The 23,320-nt window shown below is 37.0% G+C and overlaps 3 protein-coding genes and 2 long non-coding RNA genes across 9 annotated transcripts; 3 read left to right on the top strand and 2 right to left on the bottom strand.

The window, feature by feature from the left end:
- Nucleotides 1–888: 888 nt before the first annotated feature.
- LOC106315401 (putative 60S ribosomal protein L30-1) lies at nt 889–1,594 on the top strand. Its single transcript, XM_013753129.1, has 2 exons — nt 889–1,136; nt 1,238–1,594. Exons 1-2 carry the CDS (start codon nt 1,010–1,012, stop codon nt 1,447–1,449), a joined length of 339 nt encoding a protein of 112 aa, XP_013608583.1. The 5' UTR covers nt 889–1,009; the 3' UTR covers nt 1,450–1,594.
- A 119-nt stretch (nt 1,595–1,713) lies between these two features.
- LOC106315394 (probable serine/threonine-protein kinase WNK6) lies at nt 1,714–4,848 on the bottom strand. Its single transcript, XM_013753123.1, has 8 exons — nt 4,669–4,848; nt 4,123–4,239; nt 4,008–4,045; nt 3,658–3,885; nt 3,356–3,576; nt 3,088–3,245; nt 2,577–3,000; nt 1,714–2,501 (listed from the first exon to the last, which is right to left on the bottom strand). The coding sequence occupies exons 2-8, from the start codon at nt 4,207–4,209 to the stop codon at nt 1,945–1,947; spliced, it is 1,713 nt and encodes a 570-aa protein (XP_013608577.1). The 5' UTR covers nt 4,210–4,239; nt 4,669–4,848; the 3' UTR covers nt 1,714–1,944.
- A 665-nt stretch (nt 4,849–5,513) lies between these two features.
- LOC106306872 lies at nt 5,514–8,128 on the bottom strand. 3 transcript variants are annotated; one of them, XM_013759329.1, is made up of 4 exons: nt 7,791–8,128; nt 6,411–7,650; nt 6,143–6,324; nt 5,514–6,062 (listed from the first exon to the last, which is right to left on the bottom strand). In XM_013759329.1, exons 2-4 carry the CDS (start codon nt 7,629–7,631, stop codon nt 5,687–5,689), a joined length of 1,779 nt encoding a protein of 592 aa, XP_013614783.1. In that variant the 5' UTR covers nt 7,632–7,650; nt 7,791–8,128; the 3' UTR covers nt 5,514–5,686. The 3 variants fall into 3 exon arrangements, with proteins under 3 accessions (XP_013614783.1, XP_013608421.1, XP_013602074.1); XM_013752967.1 differs by having other exon boundaries at nt 7,804–8,127; XM_013746620.1 differs by having other exon boundaries at nt 6,411–7,656; nt 7,804–8,124.
- Nucleotides 8,129–11,150: 3,022 nt separating this feature from the next.
- LOC106327028 lies at nt 11,151–13,165 on the top strand. Of its 3 annotated transcripts, none has more exons than XR_001267387.1 (9): nt 11,151–11,233; nt 11,397–11,466; nt 11,620–11,776; nt 11,946–12,051; nt 12,130–12,450; nt 12,532–12,604; nt 12,692–12,771; nt 12,916–13,021; nt 13,117–13,165. It is a non-coding gene; the product is annotated as an uncharacterized LOC106327028 (long non-coding RNA). The 3 variants fall into 3 exon arrangements; XR_001267388.1 differs by having other exon boundaries at nt 11,617–11,776; nt 12,130–12,436; XR_001267386.1 differs by having other exon boundaries at nt 11,617–11,776.
- Nucleotides 13,166–13,323: 158 nt separating this feature from the next.
- LOC106327021 lies at nt 13,324–18,095 on the top strand. The gene is made up of 10 exons (XR_001267385.1): nt 13,324–13,432; nt 13,531–13,682; nt 13,764–13,841; nt 14,288–14,378; nt 14,503–14,620; nt 14,722–14,846; nt 14,940–15,050; nt 17,228–17,473; nt 17,579–17,649; nt 17,742–18,095. It is a non-coding gene; the product is annotated as an uncharacterized LOC106327021 (long non-coding RNA).
- The last annotated feature ends 5,225 nt before the right edge of the window (nt 18,096–23,320 follow it).

Below are 23,320 nucleotides of genomic sequence, written 5' to 3'. Positions count from 1 at the left end.
TTTACAAAAGGTTAAGCTTTAAATTTTTTAGCCGAAGGTTCTAATGCATACAAATGTTCAAAAGCTTTACTTTTCTCTTTCTCGCTACATAGAAAAAGCTCACTCAAAACTATATTAATCTTTGATAAAAAAAAAAAAACTATGCTAATCTAGATAATGATTTTTTCCTTTTAATTACTTTAATATCTTCCAAATTACATACATACATATATATATATATATTATCAACCCTATTATTTAATGATATCTCGAACAATTATGTAAAAGGATGGCTCGTTTAATTGGCAGAGTAAATGGCCAAACACCGCATGACTCGGGATATGATGGGGATAATTGTATTTACCCGTTAAATATAGAAATGATTTGATTAGTATCCGATGATTCCGCAATCGATTCTTAAACTACAAATACACGTATGTAATGTGTACCTTCTCAATTATTCATTATTATATCACTTTACTTTGAACAAAAAAAAAATATCACTTTACTAAGAAACTTCACTGTATTTAATCAAATAACAAAAGGTCTCGAGACTACAGGTTGTCCATTGCGGTAATGGATGTACATGTACCATGTTCTCTCTGTCTCGTTTCCGAGCTTCCCTTCATAGGCCCACCAAACACAGTCTCATCCATTATAATTTTTAGCACTCTCAGAAATGATAAGCTCTTCGAAGTTCTTATTATTTGCAAAAGGTTTAGTTGATAGTTCAAAAATGAGAAGACATTTGGTTTAATTGTAGCTACAACAAAAGATTTAAAGGAAAATAATTGTTCTGAACTGAAAGTGCCTTGTTGGGCCTACTAAATCCAAAGTGTTTGGGCCTTAGGTAGATTTTAGTTGGGGCCATAAGCCTGTTATCTTGACGAAAAGAACAAAACCATTAGGGTTCCTTCGTCTCTCTCTATTTAACTTCTCATTTTGCGCCGCCCAACAGCTTCTTCGTCATCCCCGAAGGCCTCTCTTCTTGTTAACTCGGCGATTTGCGACTCTTCCCGGCGTTGAGAAAATGGTTGCGGCAAAGAAGACGAAGAAGTCCCATGAGGGAATCAACAGCAGATTAGCTCTGGTCATGAAGAGTGGAAAGTACACTCTCGGCTACAAATCTGTCCTCAAGTCTCTTCGCAGCTCCAAAGGTAAACACTTTCTTCACCGACTCGATTTAATTGTGATTAGTATTCGTAAAAACTCTGTTAGGTAAACGGTTAAAGAGGGATTTTTCAATTTTAATTTATAGGTAAGTTGATTCTTATCTCTAGCAACTGCCCTCCGTTGAGGAGATCAGAGATTGAGTACTACGCTATGCTTGCTAAAGTTGGTGTTCATCACTACAATGGCAACAATGTCGATTTGGGTACCGCTTGTGGAAAGTACTTCCGTGTCTCATGCCTCAGCATTGTTGATCCTGGTGATTCCGACATCATCAAGTCACTTCCTGGAGACCAGTGAATCTGATTTTTGAACGAGCTGTTATGTTTTTGTTATCCTATCTCTCTGCTTTATGAAACTCTTATATGTCTTATTCAAAGATTGTTAGTAGGTTGTTTTTGGTTTCTAAAACTCCTTATGGTTAATGATATTTTGGTTTCTCTAATCTCCTCCTTATGGTTTAAGGTATTATTATTGTCTCCATTCAAATGGAAAACTCAATTTCTATTACAGCCAATGGTTTAGTTTGTAATGCTCCGTTCAAATCATCACCTTCCCACAACAAAACCAATCTCTTACATGTTCTAACATCATTTGACGAAATCAAAAAAGCTTCCAACCTCCAACATTTAAGAAACAACAAAACAATGCAAAACTCTTCACACTGTAGGAAACTTTCTACACTTTTCAGGGAGAGCGAAGTGCTTGTTCTTGTTCAAGAAACAAATTAAACTCGGAAAATAAAAAAGAAAACCACCAATGATGTCTTTGTTGTGTTTTTTTTTTTTTAACTACTTAACCAGCTTGTTCTACCTTCTTCTGAGATAACTTTCTCTTCGTCTCCATTATTGCTTCTTCTCTTTTCTTTGCTATCTCTTTCATCTCTTCCTGATACTTAGCCTCTATCTCCTCCAGTTCCTGTCTTAACCTCTCTTCTTCCTCCAAACTCACCGGTTCGGTTGCCTCCTCTGCTTCTTGGTTGTCACTCCCGTTTTCTCCTTTAATTGCATCGACAAACTGCTTTTCCTCCTCTTCTGAACGTGGGCAATCCGAAGTCCAAGAGTGTCTAACCGACTCGCAAGCATCGTGAAAAGTGCTCTCCTCTTGACTCTGTGGCTTAGCTTCGTTCTGATGACTTCTCGAGCTCTGATTAAGCTGCGAATGGATGAGATGATCGACCGTGACATCAGTTTTCCATGTGGGTATCATGTTGACAAGCAGTATGTCGATCAGTTCCGCTATAAACGTGACGTTCTGGTCAGTTAACTCGAGTTGCTCAACCATCTCACTCGACACCTTGGAAGCAGTGTCACCTTCTTGATAGAACAGGAAATGAATGTTCCTCACTCGTCCTGCAACAAGAAACAGTAGCATTAAGTTTCAGAATGTACACAAATGAAACGTATTTAACAACCCAAAACGCTCACCATTCTCATCGACTATACGAAGAATCAGCGAGACAGACTGCTCATCGTTTTCTTCACCCTTGAGGACAAAGAAATTCCCTCTCTTTGCGCGTCTGACCTCGATACACCTGGATCCCGAGTTGTCGCTAAAAGTAACAATCGGCAGGTTACTGTCTTCATCGAGATCCATAGACGTGGGTTTACTAGGCCGTGTTGCAGGAGGGCCTTCAGACATAAGGCAACGCTCTCCAAACGCACCTTCTTTAGGCATTACAATGTCGGGTAGTGGCAGAGGGTTGTTCATCGTTAAACCATTCACCTGAAGAAAAGGGTCCAATAGAAGCTCTTTGGCTGATAGCCTCTCGGATGCAGGGAGTAAGCACTTCTCAATGAACTGCTTTACTTCTGGGTCTTGAACCCTGGAGAGTGAGGCAGGTTTTATCCCCTTGAAATCACCAAGAACAAGATTGGGTTAAAATGTAGTCACTAAACTAGTATAATATGGGATATATGACTTTTGTTTCTAACTCACCGATGAGACCTTCTTGTAGATCTGAGCAGAGTTTCTGCACTCACAATATGGGTATTCAAATGTCACCATCTCCAACATACACATCCCAAATGAATAGATATCAGCTAGCTCGGTGTAGATCTCATCGTAAAGCTCAGGTGCCATAAACTCAGGGGTTCCTGTATAGTAACCAAAAAGTGACAGAAAGAACATAGCTATGATTAAATTCAACAAAGTTTGGTTAAAGGAGAAATGCGAATAGGTAAGCAACGGGAAAGAGAAACTATACCAATGACACTCTTGGCATGAGCTTGCTCCATGACAGTGGCTAGGCCAAGATCTCCTATTTTGACTTCTCCATGGTTGCCATTGATAAAGATGTTATCGCACTTGAGATCTCTGTGTATAATGGGTGGCACTTGAGTGTGGAGATATCTCAAACCCATTAAAATCTGTCTCGCCCAACACTTGACGGCCTTCATATTCACCTTCCTGTGTTTCTTGCGGTAACTACATCCAAAAAGAGTTACTTGAAACTCCACAATAGAAAAAAAGAGAAGTCAAAGTGTTGTGTGGTAAAGAGATACGTACTGCCTGAGACTCCCTGAAGTGAAAAGCTCAGTTATGATGTTAACAGTCTTGTTCTTATCATCGATCCAAGAGTTATAGAACCTGATGATGTTACTGTGCTTCAACGATTTCAAAAGACGCACTTCAGAGTAGAGCCTCTCCAAGGAGTTTGGAGACTGCAAAACATCATCAATTCGGACTTGGTTCCACGCGACTTCAATCCCATCAACTTCATCGAAAGCCTTGTAACTGTTTTCTTCAAGTTAAGGTTACAAACAATAGCAGAACATAAAACATGATATAAGAAGTATCTCTTATTACAAAAGAATAATCTTTTGTCACAGATAATAAAGGAAGAGAGGAAAGGATACACTGTCTTGAAAGCGCCTTTTCCGATAACCTCTTTATACTGATAAGTTCCACAAGATAAAAGAGACTTTAAGCAGCACACACACAATAAAAATCAAATCTTTTTTAATAAAATACCCGAATATAACGAAGAGTAGGATCAACTTCGAGGACTTCAGGGTCAGGAGGCTCATGAATTGGAGCAGTATCCTCCGCACCTTCCATATTATTCTCACAATTTGAAAAGGTATCCACCTGTAAGAGGTTAGAACATAAACGATCAGCGAAATACGCACAGAATCTTATAAACAAATCCTTAAGATTCGAACGAATATTCAAAGACGACATTAGTCCTTTAATAAACCAGCTCAGATCAATTGAAAAGAAAAAGAAGAATCAAGTGAAGCTCGTCTAACTTTAATTTTTTTTTTTTTTAAACACAATTCAATATTCCTCTTCTTCTTCTTCTTTCCCAGATTGCATTACGGTCAACAGTCAGATTCCAGATACAATTACCATTGACTCATTCCATCATTAATATATATAATAAAAAACAACCATTGAGATTGAGAGAACCATGTCCATGCATTCAAAACGCACGACGATCGCCAAATTAAATCCAGCAAAATGATATATATATATATATATATATATATGATTCTGAGCTCCGGTTTTGAATTTTACCTAGAGATGAAGCGTTTGCTGTGTTTATGATCAAATCGCTAACGTGAGAAGGAGACGGAGAGGAACAATGATCCGAAACCCTAACTGAGAAAAAAATCTGGGGGAAATAGAACCAACAAGTGTTTGTTTCAAGTTTATCACCCCCTCTATTTTTAATTCCTTTATTTATAAATAAATTACAAATAAATGAAAAATTTCAAGTTGTTCTAAAAACAGAGAAACCATTCTCCTGCCCATACAATATGACGTGTCAACAATACATGTGGCATTTAATTGCTGACGTTGTAATCTCAATTGTTACGAAAATAGCCAAATATCTCTCATAAGCTCAATTATTATTGTACATGAATAAAAATATTTCATTGTGTGACCAAAACACCACCAAGTCAATGACCAAACCATATGAGAAAAGATGGACAAACAATTGTTTTTCTTTTCCTATTCAACACCGACACGATAAGCCTAATACATCGTCTTCTTCAACCGTTGAGGATTCATCAATGACTGCTAACCAAACCGGTGATCCTGAATTATTTGTTGGTAAAGAAGCTAGAAAGGTGCATTTTTTTTCACTGTAATGGCGAGTTTATGTACATATATGCTGAGGTTGATGTTTAAAGCTTGTACTGATATCCTCTCTCTTTTTTTGACATACAAGTGCCAAGAAAAAGATTTGTTTATTCATCATAAAACTATATATTCTATCCATTTAAAAAGCGCACATAATAAAATGAGGTAGGGCACCAGAGTTTGTTTTTCCCATGTAAATAATATTTTTACACTATTTAAAGCATTTGATAAAAAAAACACTATTTATATATATATATATATATATTATATTTTTTTAAAAGGTTTACCATTTATTTACAGAGTTTTTTGTTATTTTTTTGGGGTACAAAGTTTATTTACATGGACACCGACCAATATCAAACTTGCGAGAGCTTAAAGGCACATTATGTAATCAAAACCAAAACACCAATACCGAAACTAACCAGAAACAAACCGAAACCCGAAAGGGTTAAGATCCTGAAACAGCAAAGGGTGAAGTAGTAACTGAGGAAGAACCCATTGTGGATTGGCTAAGCAACACATTCTTCATTTCCTTGTACGACCTCAACTCTTCCAACGCATCCGCTGTTGTCTTTGCCGCCAGAGCAATCCCCGACGCTGTCATAGACGCCGCTGCCACATCGTGAGCCCCTGCAGGTTTCTTGTTGTTGTTCCAGTAAATCTCAGGTATGGAAGTTTCAGAGACGTCTTGCCTAAGAGGCGGAGCTTTCTTCAGCATATTCACAAGAGCACCAACTGCAGCATCTTGTGACTTCTTTGGGTAGGAGCCGCTCGACTCTAGTGGTGGTTCATGTATATCTCCTCTCTGGTCGAAAGACCCTGATCTGCAATAATAAAGCAAGATCAGTTTCATACACGCAGTTCCAAAGTCAAAGTGAGATTTGTCACTTTTTGAAGACCATACCTGCTGCTAGGATCAGTAATCTCGTCATACTCAACATCAAACGGGCAAGGGAAGTCATTATCATCAAAATCTTCTTGGTATGATCTACTGGAACTTCGAGAAAACGATATCCTCGGTGAGCTGTTGGTAGATAGCCTCACTCGAGAGCTCCTCCTAAATTCTTCTCTCCCATAAAGAAACAGCTAAAAGAGAAAAACAAAACAATACATAGTTTCAACCACATAATGAAAAAAAAAAAGATAAACACGTGGAGAGAGAGTTAGTTAACCTTCTCCAATCCTGCTCCAGATTCAACAGCACCACCACTGTTCCTCACAGGCTTCAAAGAAGCTTGTCTCAACAGTTTCAAACGAGGAGAAGGCGCCACCAAGTTTTGCTTGGACTCAAAACTAGGAGCCGGGATTCTCACAGGAGCACTCTCAGTACGCGTGATGCCTCTCGAGACAGGTCCTGAAGGAGAGCAAGGAGGGGAGAAATCTCTCTCTTCATCCTTCCTACGACCAGTAGGTATATCAGGAAGGCGACGAACCAACGCTTGCGAATCCGACCGTGTAGGAGACGGCGAGCAAGAAACCGAAGGCGGAGGAGAGGAGGCCTTGAACCTATCGAAACTCCAGCTATGCCGCCTCTGAAACGCCAGCAACGGAGGCGAACCGTAAGAAAGAGGCAGAGAAGGGAACCTCTTCAACGGATCAGCCAAAGGACTCCCAACGTAATCCGTTATAAACGTCGGAGAGACAGGAGCCGAGTGTTCACAGCTCACGTCAGAGAGAGAACGATACAACACCGACATGCAAAGCCTACCGCAGACGGTGTCAACCGGAGCGAAAGCGAACTTCTGCATCTCCGCTTCTTCTCTGCGAGTGAACGGCTCGACAATGGTGGGGACCTTAGGGACGAGCTTAAACTTGCAGATCTGTCCGGAGGAGTTGAGCGCTCGGAAGATCTTGTAAGCAGGTAAGAGCCTAACCATCACAAAGAGTGATCTCAGAAGCAGAGTTGCTTTCTTATACATCACTTGCAACTTACTGTTACTACTACTTGACCTGGAAGCAGAAGCTTCCCTAACCTTTCTGTTATCGTACTGCACCAACCACCTCTCTATCACTTGCTCGTTCTTTGTCTCGCACGCTAACTCATCTTGATCTGACAAACTCATTTGATCACCAACAAATGGTTGTCTCGCTACAAGAACTACATCGACGACCAGAGGCTCGAGGCTGCTTCTGCGGCCGATGTCGAAACTCTCTAAGGCTGCAGGGCATTCTCTGAGGGCTAGGTTGAACCATTTGTCGCGAGGCCTGACGCTAGAGGAAGATGAAGAGGAGGAGGAAGGGGAAGGGGAGCAGATCATCTGGTCACCGCTGAAGTTTCTTGAAGACATGAAAGGAGTCCTTGATTCGAGGATTATGTGGAGGCTTTTGGCGAAGAACTCGAATATGATCTGCTCTGCTTTAGCACCTTCTGAATTGCTGCTACTCCTGTTCATCTTTTTGGGACTGAAGACACTGTTCCTGGGAATCAATACTAAAAATTAACTAATCGAACAGAACAATATCTCCAGTAAAAACCTAAACTTTTAAGGATCATCTACAAAACCCAGAACAGAGTACACAAAACCCAAAACCTAAACTTTAAGCATCATAACCTTATCGACTCACCACCGATTCCTTTCCTCGCCTGTGTCGCTCCTTTAAACGTCGAAGACTATCTTCGTCTTCTTCTTTGAACTGTTTTTTTGGTTTTTTTCACGATTTTATCGGCAAAATTGAAAGAACCCTAACGAGGAAAAGGGAAAAAAAAAAGAGAAAACTTGTTTTGTCTTGCGGCTTTAAATCCTTAGAAACCGAAACTGAATTTGAATCAAGTGAGGTTTTGTCGACTTTCGAACTTCAAACACTTTGCTCGTTCTATTCTTACTTTGTTTATTCAGAGACGGTGATGATATGATATCTTCTTCATGACTCGTTCGATCCACACTTATACTTTCAATTTGTTTTTTTTTTTTAATTTGTTTTTTTTTTCTTCTTTCGAATTTATTATTTTTGCTTTTGGAGTGGGTCATTCTTAGGTGAGGGAAGTTACGAATATACCAATTATGGCTCCAAGGTGAAAACCTTTTTTTTAAATCGTTTGCTTGGCCAATCAAAAAATTGTTATATTTAGTAAAATGTTATTAAGGAAAATCTGTTGCAACTGACTAAAAGAAATTGATGCAATTGATTTAGTTTTGTCATTACATGAGATATGGATGTATAATAAATGTGTTTCTAGATATGATACATTGACAGTATATAAATTAATTTATTTAGATAAAGTCATTTTTCCTTAGGAAAAGAGTTAATTACCTATAAGATTTGTTGATTTGTTTTGAAAGAGACTATATTTACCACTGAACCAACTCCATTTTGTTCAACTAGTTTGGTTTAAAAGTTCAAAAAAAGAAAACTAGTTTGGTTTATCTAAAGTTTTGATATGTTTTTGTTGTTAATTCATAAGAACAAAATATATGTTTTCTAAACAAATTTAAATTAATGATAGTGGCTCTATAGACATACAAAGACAATGGCTTTGGAACATACACAACTTTGAAACATCTGATTGCTAATTAGATGGAATGGGAATATAAGAACCTTTCAACATTTTTATCATCTTCTCATCAAACTATGGGACCATGGGTGGGACATGGCAATGGAGACCAGAGAGGCTGCAATCTAATAGCTTAATTTTGTCTACGTCTCAAGAGATTGTCATTTCTCAGTTTTCTTGATCCAAACTTAACAACAAGTAACTTTTTTTTACTCTCTGAGATTCGTTTTATATTTCTTGTTGTGGGGTTTTATCGTTGATTAAGTTAGAAACCTAAGGTTGGTTTTGCTAAATTATATATGATGTTTAAGCTCCAGTCAAGGTTGTATTTTCTTGGTGGGTGTTGGAAATTTGAGTTAAGAACTTAAACCTTATAGACTATGATTCTCAAGATCGTTTTTAAACATGATTTTGATTAGGTTATTTAAACACCTTCGTTAGGAGGTTCTCAAGGGTTCATCAAAATCGAAACAAATATGTATATTAAATAGTGGAATGGATTGGTTGACTTACGATAAAAGTAGCTTTGAGTAGAAAATAAAAACAAAATACATTCAGTATCCCTTGAACGTATAATCCCCCAAAACGTCGTATGTGAGTTGTTATTATCATTCAGTTACATTGGTTTGTCTTGGATGTCAGGTTGCATTATCGCCTTCTCTAACCCACTCATGTGCTACAAAAGACAAGTGAGTGAAAAAAACAGCATTAGTGTTGAAGACATAATTAAGTTGAAGTATTCCATAAGCAATAAACCACACATACATAGGGCTTGTGTAGCAGTTAGCCGTTCTCGTGAGTCTTTTGCAAGTAACTTCTTAACAAAATCCTTCAGAGTTCTTGCTCATAATCTCTGCCATGGTTTAAGCAAAAAATCCGACTTCTTCTGTATTATCTATGTTAAACAAGAAACAAAATTAATAATTTAACAAGAAAATGTTTAGAAAACACCCAAAAAATGGAATTCAAACTACACACCTCCTTAAACACACTATCTTCTGTTTTGTCCCAAAAAGGTCGTCTTCCACACATAGATGTGAATCATGTGATCACTACAACAATGCTCCACACATCCTTGATCTGCGCTTTAGTATTTCAAGAGCAACATAGTACATTGTTGGCTATTGGCTGTTGCCAACAATGTCATCAAATCTTTCTCTATAAAAGAGTAGATTTATTTTTTTACTAATTACCAGTTTACTACAAACACAAAATAAGCAATTTGTTCATACTACAAACCTCAACTTTTATAGATTTTTACTCTCCATTCATGGAGAGAGTGTTTATGGAACATGAAAACAGAGCCATTTAGGCTAAACAAACAACTATTACAAGGAAACAAATACAACATAGAAGGATAGGGGCATACAAAATGATACAAAATGATTAAACAACTAATGACGTCGAGAAGTCCTCTGATCTCAACGACCATCGAGCTGTAAAGTGAAACGAAGCCTTGGAAATTAGAGACCACAATCAGTGATATAACTCCCAGGATTGAAGCAGCAACAAGTGCACAATCAACAATCTTCAACATAGCTACAAAGCCTTTGATTAGAACTTTAGTGTTAGAAGTATTTCTAATCTTCAACATTAGATTCCCTGCAACAAAACCACACAAGGTAGATGATGAAATTGGGAGAGGAACAACCTCCATAAAGGAGGAAACCAAACAATAACTGTCCAGCAAAACCCGATTCACATGATGAATGGATATGTGAGGCATCACTCCATCAAGTTGCCACAACTGAACATATAATGACTTGAGTACCACAAAAGTAGAACTGCACAAAACAATAAAAAGACTGAATACTGCAGTAAAGGGGCGCACCAAGGCCAAGGCGAGACACAGAGACAAACCACAAGAGAGTTCAAGATACCAAACTAAGGATATCAACTCATCACCTAACATTAAGTTAGAAAATCTCTGAGATAAAACATAGATTAATAGACGAGAAAGAGAGACCAGTGTTGCAGCAACAACCCGACGAGGAGAAGCATAGCTTCTTAAATGGAGGTTTGGACGGAGACGATGACAGAGAAGACCTTGCAGTGTGAATCCATGGAGATCGGAGGGTGACCTTGAAACGGTGCCTTGGACGGTGTGCCAGAGAAAAAAAGTCTCTAGGGCGAACTGTCCGACGTATTTTGTTCATACTTCATTTTTAGTTTTTACTTTATCTGGCTTAATGAGATCCTATAAATATTTTTAATTTTTTTATACATAAAATAATAAAATATGAAGAGATACATTATTGAAAAGTGTTTTAAGTTTATTTCACTGGATTTTTAAAAGAAAAAAAGGCAAAAAGGTTAATCACCCATAAAATTACATTAACGAAACGGGCCAGCCTTAGGATATATTTTGGGCATTTGGTTTTCAAATTAAAATTTGATAGTATATAATTCAAAATAACGGATTAAAATGAATCATTGTAAAGAGATGCTCAAGAGGAAGAAGATATAGCCGTTTAGAGAGAGAGATTGATCTTGGCTTGAACGGTACGATTTTGAATCCGAAGAGTTTTGGTTTGATTCCTATTTCCTTGCGATTGTTGTTATTTTTAGGGGTTGAATCTTTTTTACGTGTTTTTAATCGATTAGATTCTTCTTCTCAGTTACTCTTGCTTCTCTCTCACCTTCCTTCGTCTTTTCTCAATTCCAGAAAAAAAATTAACATCTTCCATGGATGAAGACTCCTATTAGCTGATGTTTAATGGTTTCTTTGAGAAAAGGTATAATAATCTCACACCATAGGATCACTGTTTTTGATCTTCGGAATTGATCACGAAGCTTCTAGAAAACTGTCTGTTCAAGTCAATTTTTGCTTTAGCCCTTTCGATTCCTTTTTTCACTAATTGATGTTGCGTATCTTTCTTGTGCAGCAGAGCAGAGACTTAGTTTAGTGTTCTTCTCAGAGGAATGCATATATTGACACATACATACATTCATATGCACACATACATACATACATACATTCTAAGAGCTCACATCAAGATCAGTGGTTATTGCCACTTCTAATTGCGGTAGTCATGGCAGATCAAGGTATAGTTTCTCTTCATCTCTGTTGCTTTAAGTGCATTATGTATTCTTATAGCTAAGCAGTTAATGGTTCTTCAGATTGTTTCCTGAGTTCGATTTCAGCCTCTTATTTGATTCGACCTTGTTTTTTTTTTTTTTTTTTTTAATCTGATTATAATCAATCGCTTCTCAGGTCAGATGTTTGTGAAAGAGACATCTTGTGACAGCTGTACTACTGGGTGTGATGACTCCACTATCAAGTCTTCTCATGGGAAAGCATCATACGGGGCTTCACCTAGGTTGGTGAACGATAGCTAATTTTAGTAAATCTTACAGTGTTGTTGGTGCGTGTTTCAATACGATAATTTGATTTGCAGGAAAAGAATTATCAACTTTTTCTTAAAATTCAGCACCTGAGACCGAGCTTGCGTTGCTGTCAGATCAAGCTGTTCACCTTGTAGAAGGTCTGGAATTAGATAAACTGAACGAGAAGTTTTTACCAATCAAAGACACTCATCAGGTCGGTTATGTTCAAGAGGCCACCACACACAATGTCTTTTTTTGTTTTCTGTGTCCTGACCTATAAAAAGCACAAGTACATTCAATGAGTCTGCATTCTAGCCAAAGACAAGGCGATACGACACACCATTTAATCCGTCCTCTTCGGTGTCTCAAGTAGTCTAGGTATCTTTTCTCAGGTATATATTTAGATTTACATCTTTGTTACCACACACCATTTAATAAGATAGAATCCATAATTTTGTTTATGTTTGGTTCAGGGCTTACATCACAGTCATGAGATCCAATTTTGCAGGAGCAGTTGGCAATACGACAAAAATGGAATATGCCTAAGTTATTTCCACTTAAACTTTAGTAATGCAAGTGCTAAATTGAAACCATTTTTGGGTTTAGTTAAGATGGATTTTTGCTTTTAAACAGGGAGGAACTGGGGTCAAAGCCAGTATTGATGACATGCTGCCACTTGCTTGACTTTTGATAAATCAGAATCTCCTAGGCTGGTTAGTAGGGAATCATAGTAATGTATCTAAATGTACACTTAACTGGAAAATAGTGTGATTTATAAAATAAATGTTATGCCAAGTTAATCTGGAAGAATATAATGAAATCTCTCGGCTTATACACTGTATATATTACGTGCACAGACTTGAAAGAGACTGTAGTGGACTTTTGGGGTTGGGAAGAACACAAACGGCTGCAACACTTCTTCATTCTATATTCCGCGAGAAAACATCTGGTGCATCCGCATATGTAAAATCTCTCCTTACTTCACACAACTTTTCCTTACTTCAAGAAGCTTGCTTGCTTGTAAAACCTCTTCAAGTGACTTTTCTTATACCTCTTAGGGTGTCATAAAATCCTTGAAAAGAAAATATTCAGCGCCATTCAGAAAGGCAAGTTTACATTCTGTTTTAGCTATAGAAAGCTTCACCCATCTGAGTTTTGTTCATTTCGGTTCGCCCTAGAAGATGATTTGTTTTTACACATTTAATCCATTGCTGTACTGAGTCATATTCTAAGCTAAATCACATATGTAATGTCTGAGTAGGTTGTTGTGGATGATGGAAAATCTGATCGAATCATAGTTAATGACAATAGAGAACTCGTTTCTACTCAGCATGCTATCACTGAATACCAGAGTGATTGAATCTTCACCACTTGGTTAGTGTCACAAATAACTTTGTTTTACTTTGACCGCTGACAAGTTCCTTTTGCCCACACAAATGGAATTGAACACATTACTGTTATTTTGCTATCAGGTATGCTTGCCTCGTCGTCCATCAATGAACAGGGACTACATCGAGTGATGGGTTGTCATAGGTGAAGAACCTGTGATGGCTCAGTGAACAGGGACTACACCGTCCTCTTTCCTTTGGTGTCTCAAGGAGTCTTGGTATCTTCTCAGTCTCAGGTATATATTTAGATTTACATCTTTGTTACCCCACACCATTTAATAAGATAGAATTCAGATTCTCATTTATGTTTGGTTCAGGGATTGATTGACTCACCGCCGAGTCATGAGACCGAATATTGCAGGAGCAGTTGGCAATACGACAAAAAAGGAATATGCGTAAGTTATTTCCACTAAAACTTTAGAAATTTAAGTTCTAAATTGAAACCATTTAGGGATTAAGTAAGAATCTAAGTGTCTAATTGCATAATCAGATCATAGAGCTCTAAAATGGCAGAGTCCATGTCCATGTCAGACCATGGAACTCTAAATTGGCAGAGACACAAAAAGAGTCCAAAATTATGTTCTCATTAGTAGTCTCAGAAACAGAAAAGTACTTATATGTCACAGTGTTCTCATTCGCTTGATTATTTGGACTAGCTTTGGAAACTTCAAAAAGGGTCAAATTTAAACTTACTTGTGAGGCACTTGAGGTATCTGACATCACTCTAGAGCTGAGACTATGTTCCAATTGTGGGAGCAGTTATGAGAACTAAGTAGATACCATTTCGCTTATCTTTGCTACTCACATGTCCTAATAATAGTTGCCTTTCTTTTTTATTCAGTTTCTGTTGCAGTGAATTCAAGTCCCATCTCAGAATTATAGTTGGAGCAATCAAATTTCTTTTCAATTTCCTAGTTCACAGAAATGCGAAAGTGAGAGAATAAACTTCAAATGTTATGATTTATGAACTTTCTCTTTTTCGAAGTTCATTTTTGAAGGCATGGTGTTCTTTTAATCTAATAACGTGTGTGTGTGTGTTTTTATTTTCATCTTTAGGTGATGGTTATTAGAAGTATCAGAGTCAAAATTCCACCGGAAATCAGCGCAGAAGAAAGTCGTAAAATCATTACAGATTCTGTCAAGAGATTGAATTTATAACTTAGCTCTTGAGGAGGTAATGAAAAATGGTTACACTATTCATCTCTGGAGAAACTATTTCACTAGCTATTGTTCATCTCCTGATTAGATATATAATACCTTATTCATGTTTCATAGGTGTGTGGCGTGTGTCGAGTCAGGTGTCTCGTATCTTAGCTCGAAATTTGGGAGCATAACAGAAGCTCCTGATGGCCTTAGGTTTATTTCCTGTGAAAAAAAAAAAACACCGTTGTTCCGTGCAGGTACGAGAGTGGAATCAGTGATATGGTACTATTGCCTTAGTAAGAACGTTTTTGTGAACAATGCCAAGGTCCTGACCTTTTTGCCAAATGCAGGCTTGCCACTGTTTCTTCTGGAGAAACTCTTGCAGTACGAAGTTGGAAGACGTAAAGTCACTACAAGAAAACAAGTGTTTTCCTACTGCAAAATTAGTAGGAAATCAGTCGGTAAATCAAGTTTTACGACTGATTAACGACTGATTCATGTCTTCGTAATAGTGCTCGTCGCTAAATTTATCAGTCGGTAATCAGTCGGTAATTACCAACTGATTTACGACCAATATATCAGTCGCTAAAGTGGTCGCTATTCAGTCGTTAATTTTAGCGACTGAATAGCGACCACTTTAGCGACTGATTTGCGACTACTATTATAAATATATTTACATATATATATATATTTATTTACAAAATATAAATAAAAAATATTTATGCATATATTTGGTTAAAATTAAAATCGGATTTTTAGTTTATTAATTTAAACCAGTTTACAAAATTAAAATTTTACCGAATAAATTTTTATTTAGAAATTAAAATTGGTTTACAATTAGTGATCTTTCTAAACCGGTTTACATAACCACACCTAACCAAAACCTAAATTAAAAAAAACTAGACCTAATCTCCTCAGCCCAGCGTGTTGTCTTCTCCATCATAGCCGGCGAGGTGAGCAGAGGCGAAACGCAGCGGCAACGTCGGAGAGCATAACCGGAGAAGCAGAGGAGAGAAGCTCGGGATTTGCCACCGCGGTCGTCCTTTTCCTCTGTCTTCTTTGTTTCCGAGACTGAGGGAGAGAAGCTCGAGATTTGCCACCGCCATTTTCCTCCTCCTCCTCTGTCTTCTCCATCTCCGGTCACACTGCTCTGTCTTCTCCATCTCCAGTCACGCTCTGTGAAACGCCTGTGGGTTCTTCTTGACAAGCGCCGGTGGGTTCTTCTCTGTCAAGCGACGGTGGGTTCTTCGCTGTCTAAACGCCGTGGGTTGAGAAGGGAGGAGACGCCATGGGTTGAGCAACGGAGAAGACGCCGTGGGTTGAGAAAGGGAGGAGACGCCGTGGGTTGAGCAAGGGAGGAGACACCGTGGGTTGAGCAAAGTGAAGTCTGACACTGGAACAAAATATAAAATATTATCCTAATTTTTAAATATTGAGTAATAACTAATAAGACAAAGGGAAACAAAGCTTCATTTGTAATTATATTAAAATCAACATATGGTTATTAAAGATTAACCAATTAACTTAAAATTCAATATATTTCATTTAATATTGTTTTAAAATTTGTAATTGTATTATTATACTAATTGTTTTATAACAATTAAGTTATACATTTACATTATCAAGCATTTGTGTTTAAATTTATGATTTGGAGTATTGGATTTAAGTTTGGTGTTTAAAGTTTCGAATTGTATATTATTTGGAAATTAGATTAAAATTTAAAATTTAATTTCAAAATCCATTTTTAGTTTAAGTTTAGGATTAGATATTAGAGTATGAAATATTAGAGTTGGTTGTGTGAAGAATTAAATTTTAAGGTTTGAGATCAATTATTAAAAGAACAATTTTTAAGTTTAAGATTACTTTATAGTATTTGGAGTATATGGTTTAGTGTTTTATAATATAAGATTTGTATTTAAATTTGAAATTCAAGATTTGCTATTTGTGATTTGGAGAATATGGTTTAGGTTTAGAGATTAGAGTTTGGTGTATAGTATTTGGGTTATAGATCTAAGATTTGATGTTAAACTTTATATCTAAGTTTTGGAGTTTAGGTTTTAAAATATTATAATTGGAGTTTGTATTTATAATATAGGATTTTGAGAAATGTTGTTTAGGGTTTAGATTAAGATTTAAAGTGTGAAAAGTTTATAGTTTTAAGGTTTATATTTAAAATTTGGAGTTTAAAACCATTTTTAGGGTTTAGGGTATGAGATCTATGTTTCGGGTAACATTTTCCGACTGATTTCTGACTAATTTTAGACTAATTTCCGACTGATTTTGCGACTGATATATTCAATCGTATATATTTGGTATACATACCTCCAAAACGACATTCACATGTTTTATACCGATTTTTAAAGACTGAAAAGCGATTGTTTTTCCACCCACATATTCAGTCGGTAATCAGTCGCTAAATTAGCGACCAATTGCCGACTGTAATTTACCGACTACATATTAGTTACACTTTAGTCGCTAATTTACAACTAAAGTGCGACGTTACTCCGTAGTCCTTACTTAACGACTCTTTAGCTACTGATTATTTTTTGGTCGCAAGTCAGTCGCTAATCAGTCCGTAAATTTAGCGACTGCAATTGTGGTCGGGAAAAACAGTCGGTAAATCCGTGTTTTCTTGTAGTGAGTGTCCCTGTTCAAGATGCATATGGCGTAGAGGTGGAGGTATAGTATGAATCTTTTGAGACTGTTCTGTTTGAAAACTTCAAGTGGAAGACAGTCCGTATGATCCAGAGCAGATGGTTTTCATGAATTACGGAGAGTATGCGAACCAGAAAGTTAGGAGCTTTTGAAGCTGAGTATCCAACGTTTCTGTACGCCATGCCTATGACAAAGACGAGAGTATTCTTTGAGGTTCTCATGTTAAGAGGTAAATCTATACAAGGCCAAAAAGTAAAGCTCGACTTTGTTGAACAACAATGAAAAACTTCTGTTGGTTGGCTTTGATAATTACATGAATGGTCTTATATCCCAGTCGGTGGTTACTTGCCAAAAGAACCTCGCCTTTGGTGCTGCAGCTAGCATGGTACATCCATCCCGCAACAGGTAGTAAGAGCAAATTAACCCTAATTTGAGTTCTGGTTATCAACATCTTTTAGTTGTTTGCACCATTCCTGACTTAACTTTCTTTATAACAGGCTATTCAGTTGTGAGATCTTTGTCTGAAACTCCATAATACGCATATCAGTCATCGCGGATATACTAAAACATGATACTTACTTTCTTCACCAAACACAACAACAGAATGGTCAGATACTCCACTCGGCCCAGGTGATGTGTTGGTTCTTCCAAGAAATGTCCACCAAAAATGATGAAAAGTGTTACAGTTTAACCTTGTTTTAAATCTTGATATGACAATGTATATGTCTTCTTATCATTCGTTTTGTGGCCTATAAAAATGTGCCAGAGAGTTGGGAGTGCAAGAAGTACTTGCATCATTTAACTAACAAAGCTTCACCATTTAGGTATTCAGTCTCGTTCTTTTTATCACGTCTTACATTTTCCCCTATGATTTGCAAGAAGAACTTGTACAATCGAAATCACAACGGCTACGCTATCCACAGAAAGTGTGATCGTTGTGATTTCAGAACACCTTGCATACATTCATGCATACATGCATACATGCATACATGCATCAGTACATGCATACATACATAGCACATACATACATACATTACATAGCATTCATATATCTTTGCTTTTTGGTCCACAGAAAGTGTGATTGTTGCAATTTCGAAACATAATGCATATATTCATGCATATCTGCATCATTACTACATCCATACATCATATATATTTGATTCCTTGATGCACATAAAGTTTGATTACTGTGATATGGGAACAAATTGCATACATTCATGCATATAAATCTTTTTATTTTTTTGGAGTAAAATCATTCATGCATATTTGATTCCTTGATTTCTTGTTTTGTTCATTTGTTTCAACGGTGCTTCTTTTCTTACTTCCCTACGTGGTCAACTTGTTTACTTCCCTCTTTGATTCATATGCTTTGTTCATTACGTGTTTCTCTGCTTAGTGATTTGTTGCTTCCTTGATTTTATGTTTAGATCATTGCTTGCTCTACTTCTTTTTTTTTTTGGGGTAAAAATCCTTTTTTATTTCTCCTTTTTGCTTTGTTTGCTTCTTTGATCTCTTCTTTTCAATGCTTACTTTCTTTGTTTTTTTTTGCTTCCTTTGTTCTTGAACTAATTTTTATATACAGCTATCGAATTATTATTTTTAATTTATCATTACTATCGTACAACTTATGTAAGTTTTAGTTTATATGTATGCAAATTACGGTTTATAACACTACTAAGTTATACAAAATCCGGTATCCTAAAATATTGGTTATATAATTTATGTAAGCTCTAATTGATATGTATGAAATTATGTTCTTATAGCTTTAGTTATATAAAACCATGTGTTCTAAATATTAATTATATAATTTGGAATTATATAATTTGAAAAAATAAAATTGATAATAACATAACTTATTGATGTACCCAGTTAGAATTCAATTGGTCAATATTCCGTAAAAAACTTTATCACTACAGTTAAGTATATATTACATTTAATGTTTTGCAGTGAATTTGTAATACAGTGTATGCTTTTTTAGCTAATTACATTGTGTACCAACAATGATTTTTTTATATATAATAAATAAAACTGTCACATTAAATAAGTTTTTATTAGATAATATGAAAAATAGAAAAGAACATGTTCTCAAACATGTCAGGTTTCATATCTGATACAAGCCGTCTCAATTCTTACAAGTGTACTGTATTACTCAGAGTCCAGACCCACCTTAAAGACATAAAAATGAGCATTATACAAACAAACAAAGATGTTTGGAAAAAAACGGAGCACACTACAATAAAATAACAAAGCTTCACCCCTTCAGATATGGCACTATCGGTTTGACCTTTGACCTCTCAAGTTTTCCGAACTTTATCTCATCTTTGATAGGCTTTGTTTTCTATCTTCGATCGCAAGTCCCGATTCTGTCCGTTGCATTAATTAAGCATAAGTGGTTCTGTCAACACGACTTTCGTGGGGAGGCGATTTCCTAACGGTGGTTGAGCTAAGCAAGAGTAGTACCATATTGCTCCCAATACTTGGAAATTGCCATACTCTCGCCTGTCAATAAGACTATGTCAATACGATGATCCGTTTATTGCTTGGCATAATGGTATCAGAGCCTAATTCCCAGACTTGCGTTATGATCGATATAGAATCCTCGTTTATCACTGATTGTTTTAAGAATTCTAGAAAACAACCTCTCGTATGTCTATTTCAAACCTTACATCCATTGATTCTCAGTTCGCAATTTCCACTTTCCCTAGAAGTAAAAGTCGTTATTCCTCTTCAAAAATAGATTCCCTATACGAAATCGAGTATGTTCCGGGCGATCAACTTCCTGAAACAACCCTTCTCCTAGTAAATCGATATGAATATTTTGCAAAAAAGCCTAGCGCCTTTTCGGTCAAAGGCGTTCGCGATCTCATAAAACCTTTATCAAATCGGAAGGTCATGGAATATGTCCAGTCCAGCAAGTTCTCATCTTGCCAAGTTCCAGTTACAGGAGAAGAGCAATTCATTTCTCTGAACATCCTGGAGAACCTACCTAGATTATGGAAGCAACAAGGCTATACTCATCTTCACTTTGGTGTAGTAAGAATTGGTTTGACCTTACATGCGAGAAAAGGCCTACCAGTCATTTCTCGAATAACTTTGAACACTTGATTGATTGACATATTCCATGACCTTCCGATTTGATGAAGGATTTATGAGATCGCGAACGCCTTTGACCGAAAAGGCGCTAGGCTTTTTTGCAAAATATTCATATGGATTTACTAGGGGAAAGGTTGTTTCAGGAAGTTGATCGCCCGGAACATACTCGATTTCGTATAGGGAATCTATTTTTGAAGAGGAAGAACGACTTTTACTTCTAGGGAAAGTGGAAATTGCGAACTAAGAATCAATGGATGTAGGGTTTGAACATTACGAGAGGTTGTTTTCTAGAATTCTTAAAACAATCAATGATAAACGAGGATATCATAACGCAAGTCTGGGAATTAGGCTCTGATACCATTATGCCAAGCAATAAACAAACGGATCGTCGTATTGACATGATCTTATTGACAGGCGAGGGTATGGCAATTTCCAAGTATTGGGAGCAATATGGCACTACTCTTGCTTAGCTCAACCACCGTTAGGACGTGAAATAAGACGATTATGGGTTCCGTATTTTGACAGAATGATGGATTGATAGAAGAAAATCTTGTCGCGGAGGTGCTCGTGTAGGGCTTCTCTGTTGATGAGCGAATGAGAGTCGTCAGGCATGTTTACTGGTTTTCTATTGAGCATGTCTGCGAGAGTGTTCTTCGAGCCCTTTAAATACACGGACTCGAAATCGTACTTTGAGAACCATTCGCTCCATCGTAATAATTGCTGATGTAGGACCATCTTCTGTTTGAATTGTAACATCTTTGGGAAAGATGACATGTCCATTTCGATGCGAAATCGATGTCCTATCAGATGGAACCCGAACTTCTCGATAGCTTTCTTGATGGCCAGAATTTCTTTGAACGTAGAGTGATAATGCATTTCAGAATCTTTAAAGCGTCTGCTTTTATATCCGCAGATTTGACGTTTCCCAATTATTTCTTCAAATAAAATGGCTCCCCAATATTTTTCACTCGCGTCAGTCTGTAAAATGCGTGTTCCAGGGGAGGGAATCTTTAAAGGCGGTAGCTTCTGCACCTCTATTTTTAGGCTTCTGATAGCTTCGGTTTGTCGTTTTGTCCATTGTGGTGGATTCTTTGTCAGCATCTTCTGTAGCGGTCTTGTCAGTTTCGAAAGTTGCGGGATAAAGTCGCTAACATAATTGATTACACCAAGGAATTGGTGGACTTGTCGTTTTGTGAGATTTTCGTCGGGAAAATCTAAGAGTGTTGTAGGAAGATGGGTCTGTGGTGTAAAATTACCATATGTGATTTGCATTCCAAGGAAGTCGATGTTGGGCTGGGCTATTACCATTTTTCGGGCTGAAAGCATGATTCCATATTGTGTAACGATGCTTTAAAATTGTTGAAGAAGTTGAACATGTTCCTTTTCGGTAGACGAGAATAGAAGTATGTCATCGATGTAAATCAAGGCTGTGTGGAGCAAAGGCTTGAATATACGAAGCATCGCTTGTTGGAACAATGATGGTGCGGTCTTGAGGCCGAAAGGCAAGATGTTCCACTGAAGATGTCGATTAGGAAGGCAAAATGCAGTTTTGTATCTTTCTTCAGGATGAACCCCAAGTTGCCAAAATCCTGACTTAAGATCAAATTTGGAGAATATAGTCGCCCCTTGAAGATGTTGAAGAAGCGCTCTTTTGTTTGGTAGCGGAAATTTGATGTCCTGTAGATATTGCTTCAGCGGCTTATAGTCGATGACTAGTCTGAGCTTCCCTCTTGCTTGTTCTGCACGATTATTAACGTAGAAAGCTTTGCATGCCCATGGAGAGCTGGTTGTTGAGACTACTCCTTGTTTCACTAGCTGGTCGCATTCTTCATTTGCTGGTTGGCGGCAATCCTGCATGACTCGCCTTTGTCAGAGTGGTTTGAATATTTTCTTTGAAAGGCAAGGAAACAAAGAATTCTGAGTTTAGCCACAGTGGGTTATTGCATTTTTGGAGAAAATCTGTATGGGAGTCTGCACATGACGTTGCCGTCATTTCTTCTTTGATTTTTGTAAACTCTTGAGAGACTAATCCTTCAATTGCAAAAAGTCGTGGAATTTTCGTGAAGGCTTTGAAGAGATGTTTCCATTTTAATCTGCGTGGTTCGATCGAGATATCGAATGTTTTCTTGAAGGCATAGTAGGAATCCCATCCTAGTTTCGGATCTTTTTCAGGTGCGGTAGAGCCAAGTACTTCTGTAGTGATGTGACATCCGAGGAAAAGTTTGATTTTGATTGGTTTTGATTTGAGCTTTATTGTCAACGACCCCGAGTTTGCGGCGCGAAATTCTTGCTGATGAGGTACCACATTGACGGAGAAAGAATCTTGGGATTTATAATCGTTGTATGGGCTCAGGTATCTATGAATGCAATGGCGTGAACCGAGTCTTCTTGACAAGATGGGTCGAAGATCGTCAGTGGTAAATGCGGAGTTTGGATTTCGTCATGTCGCGGCATTTTTGTGATTTAGAAGCAACAATCATCATCTTCGTCATGTAAAAAAATTGAGTTTCTATGTGATTTCTGCACATTAATAAAGAAATTTAAAAACTACATTGTTGTTACACGTTTAACCGTTTTGTCATGTAAAAAAAATATTTTTATAACTGTTCTCAACAGATTTGCAATGAAGTAGTAATTAATATAGAAAAATTTTCTAGGATAACATTTTTTAAGTTTTTATAACAAAAATAACTTTTAGTGAAATAAATGATCAAAAGAAGTTTTATTAAAGGGTAAAAGTACATTTTTACCCTAGGGTTAACTAATATAGATTTAGGGTTTAAAGTTAAGGGGTGGGGTTTTGAGAATATTGTTTCAAATTTTAAAAAATAAAAAATAAATATTAAAAATTTCAAAATAAAAAAAGCTATTTTAGTCATTTTCTTTTTTGAAAGTTATTTTTGTGACAGAAACTTAATAAATGTTATTTGAGAGAATTGCCTATTAATATATCTAACAAAATAAGAAATAAATTGCAATTATT

The sequence above is a fragment of the Brassica oleracea genome, chromosome C1 (assembly GCF_000695525.1).
Source record: "Brassica oleracea var. oleracea cultivar TO1000 chromosome C1, BOL, whole genome shotgun sequence".
NCBI lineage: Eukaryota > Viridiplantae > Streptophyta > Magnoliopsida > Brassicales > Brassicaceae > Brassica > Brassica oleracea.
Note: the sequence above shows the minus strand (reverse complement) of the source record. Positions and strands in the feature narration are given on the sequence as shown.